At 41.8% G+C, this 6981-nt stretch overlaps 1 protein-coding gene across 3 annotated transcripts in view; it reads left to right on the forward strand.

Moving 5' to 3' along the window:
• Nucleotides 1–6148, forward strand: part of wnt5a (wingless-type MMTV integration site family, member 5a) — a 32576-nt gene extending 26428 nt beyond the window's left edge. For all 3 annotated transcript variants that reach the window (XM_068051714.1, XM_068051716.1, XM_068051715.1), the window contains exon 5: nucleotides 3762–6148. In XM_068051714.1, coding sequence (XP_067907815.1) covers nucleotides 3762–4220 — 459 coding nt within the window. In that variant the 3' untranslated portion in view covers nucleotides 4221–6148. The remainder of the gene's footprint in view (nucleotides 1–3761) is intronic.
• Nucleotides 6149–6981: the final 833 nt, after the last annotated feature.

The following is a 6981-nucleotide window of genomic DNA, read 5'->3' on the forward strand; positions in this document are numbered from 1 at the left end:
GTTAACATTTATAAACTGAATGAAGAGTTAAATTGTGTACATTTTGTTCTTTCCATTGTAACTTGGAGCGATTGAAGCATACATATGTCCATCCTACAGCACAAATGCTTTGGTTCAGTCTAATGAAAACAGTATTTAAAGTAATTAAACATAAAAGGTTACTCTTCTCATCAGTCATAACTTGGGCCATGAATTGTGGAAACTCCATCATCCACCAAAGTTACAGTGGTCAAGCGAGATAACCCCTGAGGTAATTCAATTTCCAGATGTTTTAGATCCCATTGTAGGCTCGGCATCATAAGACCATTTGATGTATTCAGTAAGCACCTTAATATTGTCTTTTTCCAAAGGAATACTGGATAAAGGGAACTTCCTATTATAATGGTGATTAAGAGCAACTTCCATAGTTTACCCTTTTCTCATAGATACTATATCCTGGTACAAAATATTCTAGTAAAATTTGCACAAAGGGCTGGATTTTAAGAAGTCCTCAACGTCAGGATCTGTGGTGGTGGGGGAAGGGCCGGGGGGGGGGGGGGGGGGGTGCCTGAAGATGGCCCTGGATGAGATCCGCCACGGACCTCAATGCCGGCAGGGCTCGCCCTGATCCTCCTGGCAATGCAAGGCACCATGGCGGCCACCTCGCCGCTGGGTAACGGGACTGTAATTTTAATATTTAAATCAATTAAGGTAATTAATTTAAATAAACTTATGTTGCCTCCTGATGTCCCGCTGTGATCTTCGGCCCAGCGGCTGGCACTCCCGCATCTTCGGATCCCTGTCCGGTGAAACTTATTTAACTAAGCCACTGCACTTGGAATCGGGGTGGCTCTTTGGCATGTGGCCCACACAGGCGGGTCGCCACTTTTGTCACCTGCCACCAATTTCAGTGGCGGGCTTATAAAATTCAGCCCAAATTGCTACTGGACATATCAATGTCTTCCTTTGCTTAGATTCTGGTGTATACTGATGCATGTACTACAGCCATGCAGAACTTACATGGAAGTACAGAAGAAATGGGAGTGAAGTTTAACTATTCTCTTAATTCGTAAAAGTTTGGTTCTGAAGTTATATTCAACTCCCGCACCAGCTGATTGGCTAAAAGCAGAAGTGACCCCCAGTAGGGCTGCACATTAAATCATTGTACTGTGATGTTATGTTAACCAAGAGGACTACAGCTGGATTGCTAATCAATTCACGTTTTCTTCTAAAGTTGGAAGAAAATGCAATTATCAAGGTACTAACTTTATTTTCATGAAATGTTTAAATCCAGTAGATTCTGAAACCTTACGGCCCATTTCTATTCAAGAACTGCTTGCTGAAGTGATTCTCCAGTGCTGACTAATAAACCGCTAGCTGTTGAAAGAACTTGCATTTATATAGCACCTTATCATATCCCTGAGGATGCTGCAAAGCATTTCATGACAAATAAATTACTTTTGACGTGTAAACATGACAGTCATCTTGCACATAGCCAGATCTCTTAATCAGCAAATGAAAGAATTTGTTTTTTCATGCCGTTGGTTGTGGGAGGTCTGTTGACTAGAACAACAGCAGAATCCTCGGATGTCCAGAAAGTTTCATGGGAACTTAGTTTTGTAAATTGATCATAGAAGTTAACTTATTTGTATTGCAGGGTGTTTTTTTTATTATATAATAAACGTGCATAACTGTGCAATTGTTTTAAAGTCACTGCTTGAACAATTAATATCACTTTTATTGCAAGTACTTTTCACGTTGACTAGGAAAGGTTGAGAAAGTGGGTCAGTGGGAGCAAACCTGCTTCATTTGATATATAGAGGCAGGCAGGAGTGCTTAGTTATTCAGCTCCATGACGGCCATTTCTTTTCCAGCCACCTTTCCCTCCAGCAGTGTTTGCAGTACTGAGGCAATATTGTTGTCAACCTAAAAGACCCATTGCATTTCCCTTAGGAATTTGCCACTGACTGGTCAGTTGACCAGGCTTCTGGAAACAAATCGTAAATGACATTTCTGTGTTTCTCCCTCTGATATATATGTTTGCTTGTGCTTTTGGCACCACTGTTCCTGTAAGCCTGTTGGATGTGAATTTGACAGAAATATTATCCAATGCAAGGTGGTCATGAGATTAACACAGAACCAGTTTCATGCAACTGTTCACTAATGCTATTTCACATAGTTTGATGAGCCTGTAAATGCTTGGAGCACCTTGTCTGTTTTATTGACCCAAAATAGATATACCATCTTTAGATAGATTACAAGACCCATGAACATGTGGGTCTCTGATACTATCCAGACTCCAAACTACCTATATTTGCAAATGCTGTTGACTGTAGTGTCTTTCGGTAATCCTCAAACTTGCTCCTATGTGAATCTTGAATTACTGTTCATGTGCAGAAACGATTGACCCAGCCAAAAGAGATCTGGTCTAAGTATTAATACAAGTTGAGGATCTGGAGGGAATGCCAGCAGAGGCATTGATCTACTGACTTTTGATTTAAAAAGCTTCATTGTATTAATAGATTTTCTTCCCTTTAGATTTGAAGAACATGCAATATTATCTGGAAGAAAATATTTGAAGTTTGTACATTAACTATTTTATATCTACAGCAGTAATTACGCTGCAATTAATTAATATGTTCAGTCAAGCATCTGGAATATTAATCAAAGTATTTATAAAAGCACAAAAGCAGTATTTTTATCTTAAAAATGTGTATTTAAATTCCAATCAGTTTGTGTTTACAGTGAAGAATGAATGGGGTATTAGACTTTCAGACAGAGCTAAATATTGGAGCCGCATATAAATCATGTGACAATCAGTATTGCGGAGTTGTAATTAAGTTTTTTGAGGATTCAGGGAATTTTTATAACTATAACATATGTGTGAAAGTCTGTAGGACTGGGAGTAAGAGATTAATTAGGGCTGGGGTGTTAGCATCTGTGAAGCTAGGGTGTGAGAGTAATGGTGCAGCCTCTTTAACCAGAAATTTCCACATTAATTGGCTGAAAGAAAATGCTGCATTGTTTCTACCATACCTGGTTGGATGCTGTTTCTGCATTCAATCTTATCCCGAGTTTGTATTTTTCATGCCTCTCAAATTTTGAACACAATTTGTATAGTGACAGTGTAAGGCAAGGGTTTATACTGCAGTATGGTTTGGAGAGTGCAAGGGGCAGGGAACAAGCTGCAACCATCAGAGAGCAATGTCTGTGCACAGCTCTCTGGCACCCTTGGATTTTGAAATATTTTGAAGGACTAGGTGGGAAATATCTTTTTCATGGGTTGAACTGCTAAACATGTGATGCTGAGAAAGTTTGTGGGGTAGGGATGAGGTGGGTGAGGGAGTCTGTAGGGCTTGGGGAGGGTGGGTGAGAGTGTTGGGGTTGGGTTGGGTGGTTGAGAGTCTGTAGATCTGGGGTGCGGGGGTAGAGTGTCTGGGGGTGGGCGTGATTGAGAGTTTGTAGAGTTGGGGCGGGGGGGGGGGGGAGAGTGTCTGTGGAGGAAGGGGGGGGAGGTGGGTGAGAGAGTCTGTAGAACTGAGGTGGGGGGGGGGGGTAGAGTGTCTGGGGGTGGGAGTGGGGGTGGGTGCGAGAGAGTTTGTAGAACTGGGGTGGGTAGAGAGTCTGTAGAGCTGGAGAGGAGTGTAAGTGGGGCGGGAGTGTGAGCGAGTGTTATGGATTGAGGTCTGTACAGTCCTGTCACATTCACTCGGTTGCGAAGCACTTGAAATGCCTTGTTTCCTGAGCTAGCTTTCTTAACATCTTCCTTTCTGATATTGCAGATGGTGTATAACCTGGCGGATGTGGCCTGTAAATGTCACGGTGTGTCGGGCTCTTGCAGCCTGAAGACTTGCTGGTTACAGCTGGCCGATTTCCGCAAGGTCGGGGATGCATTGAAGGAGAAATACGACAGCGCGACCGCCATGAAGCTGAACAGCCGCGGTAAACTGGTGCAGGTCAACAGCCGCTTCAACCCGCCCACCACCCAGGACCTGGTCTACGTCGACCAGAGCCCTGACTACTGCGTCCGGAACGAAAGCACCGGCTCCCTGGGCACCCAAGGCCGCCTGTGCAACAAGACCTCGGAGGGGATGGATGGCTGTGCGCTCATGTGCTGCGGCCGGGGCTACGACCAGTTCAAGACGGTCCGCACCGAGCGCTGTCACTGCAAATTCCACTGGTGCTGCTACGTCAAGTGCAAAAAGTGCACGGAGGTGGTCGATCAGTTCGTCTGCAAATAACCACCCCCCCCCCCCTCCCAAAAAAGGCTGTAGCTACACAGAGAGTGAGAGAGAGACCCCTGAGAACCTGGAGATTCCGAGGAGCACTGGGCCCGTAGCTGCAATGCTCAAAATGCCTCTTCATATTTGAGCGAATGGAAAGTAAACTGATCAAACCAAAAGCAAACTTTACTACCACGTGGGCCCTAACCTTACCGAAAACCCATTAAAATAGATTTGACGCTCAACACTGACTAATATGGAACTGGAAAGCAGTAACAAACGTCCGTTCAGTGATCTGAAACCTATGAACATTTAGAGACTGCCATCAACACTTATTGTGCTGGGAGAGAAATCCAGAAGAGCAGGGCACTATTTAACACAATCTGCAATGACTGCACTCAGAACAGCGGCCTCGCCTCCAACTCCTTTCTGGGGAGAGCTATGCCAGCGCCATCCGGTTGCTCGATCTGGGCTGTAACCAAGTCCAGACTCGCCCCAATGGAATGATTGGCAGTGACTGGTTGCAAAGGATAAATGAATTCTGAACATCCTATGGGTACAGAGAAAAAAAAACGACTGAACGCCCTTAACTAACTTGTACTTTAAAGAAAACGACGGCACACCACCAATCTGGAAAGTGAATTAATTTTGAATATAAATGTGACAATTTATTAGATATATTTCAGAAAATTCACTAAAGCACACAAAAAGCCAACTTTGCTGACAATCGCCCATTGGCCGCTCTGAGACTTGAACTGACAGATGATTCCCCGGGTTCATGTCATCTGACGGAGAAATCCACTCCAATGTCGCTTTCTAATATTTAAAAGCATGGTTTAGTTCATCGCTTGTCATGTATTTATTTTGCGGAAAATATTCGCTGTGGTGGCAATCTGGTTTCTGTGTATTTAAACCAATTAACCGCCACCCTTAATGAACAGACTGAGAGCTGCAGCACAGATGGACAATAATTTAGAGATCATCCTTAATTGCAATATTTTAGTTTCCAAAATAACAGATATATAACTGCAGGTCGAAAACGGGAGGACTTGCTGGGATGGTAAACTATATATTACGGGCAAACTAAGGTTTATTGGTGTCTAATATTCCAACTTTGTATATACGTCTACAATCAGCGATTTAAATTGTATTTATTTACAAGTTATATCTAGATTAGATTTGTCTACCTTTCTGCATTTTAACGGATTTGCTGCATTTGTAGTCATCTAACACTTCCAATTGGTTCATTTTTAAATCCGTGGAAATGACGCGCTAAGTGGACATTGCTAATGTTTGTAGGATGTGTTTTTTTTCAACCCCGAAACAGTTTCGGGGGCATTCAGTTCCATCCGAATGTCGCACTGACCTAATTTGTAAAATTGTTACAAACAGCACTTGTGCACCATACCATTCCCATTTATTAAATCGTTTGGGGGCATATTTTGGGTTTGAATTGGTTTATAATTTGTGTTGCGTTTTGTTCTAAAGAAACAGGAGACGTTTAATGTCGCGTTAGCACAGAACTTACATACCTGGGAAATATGGCAACTACACTTGGTGACTTTTATTAGGGCAATATTTGTCTCTGTGGTACTGCACCAATTCAAGTTTCTGGCAGCATTTCATTATAACAACGCATTCCACGTGTCTTAAGTGTTGTATATTTCAAAGTGGATTTAAAAAAAATTATAATGGTACAATGTTACAAAAATAGATATAACCCAGGCCAGTAAAAAAAATCATTGCAAATAATTTAACCGTGGATAATTTTAATCTAGTGTATTGTGTTGTATGCTTTTGGTGGTCTGACTTTGTACTTGACCAGGGTTCATTGAGTAACCTCAATCCTTATACCACCCCTAATGTTTAATGGCTATTTATAAGGAGAGTTATTTTCAATTTTGAAAATAAAACTGCTATAGTTCGAAATGTGTTATTGTTTGTATATCAGCATAAGTTAAATTGTGTTCGTTCCAGAAAGTGCTTTCAGTAATTCAGTATTGTTTTTAACTGCTTCATAAGGATAACTGAACCATTAAATTCACCTTAAATCGCATTTTAATCTTTTGTTGGTCCGCATCTCCAGGTAACCGAGTGCTTCAACATTCAAGAGGGAAATGATTTCCTTTTCTTATTGGTTGGAAATGCATTAGTTGGAGGTCCCGGTGTTTACAGGCTTCATTGTTAACAAGTTGGACTGGGGGGTGGGTTCACCTTTTCCATTGTTTTTGGAGGCACAAGTGCAGATAAAAGCCAAACATCTGTTCTGACAGGACGTCATAAGGAGTTGCACTAGATTTTTTTTTACTGACCGTTTACCAATTTTAAGGAAGAAACAGAACGCGTTCCCAGTCCTTTGTAGTTAAATTTGAGAGTTGTTTCCTCTTCATTGATTTTGAGACAGGAAAACATTAACCAAATGAAGGATAACCCTGTTAAATTAAAGTCTTCTTCATGTTCCGATGCTCCGAAATAGAGCGACTAGGGGGTGCAAGGGCTGATTTCCCACGACTTTCACTCCATGTGTTTCCAAACGAGGACATATTCTTGTCTTACTGGAACTTGGTCTTCACCGAAAGTAAACTGATCAAAAGCAAACCCCTGTGTTCTTAAACACCCTGGAGGTATAAATCCGAACTAGCTGGTTATTTATTGGCTGTTGCAACAGCTCTTTCAAATTCAAATATTTCCAGCTTGCATTGTCATCTTTATTTGTTATATTTGCAGTTTGATCTGCCGTATTTTGAAGGAAAATATTGTATCCGGTCTGGAAATATCC

This window comes from Heterodontus francisci, chromosome 19 (genome assembly GCF_036365525.1).
Source record: "Heterodontus francisci isolate sHetFra1 chromosome 19, sHetFra1.hap1, whole genome shotgun sequence".
Lineage (NCBI taxonomy): Eukaryota > Metazoa > Chordata > Chondrichthyes > Heterodontiformes > Heterodontidae > Heterodontus > Heterodontus francisci.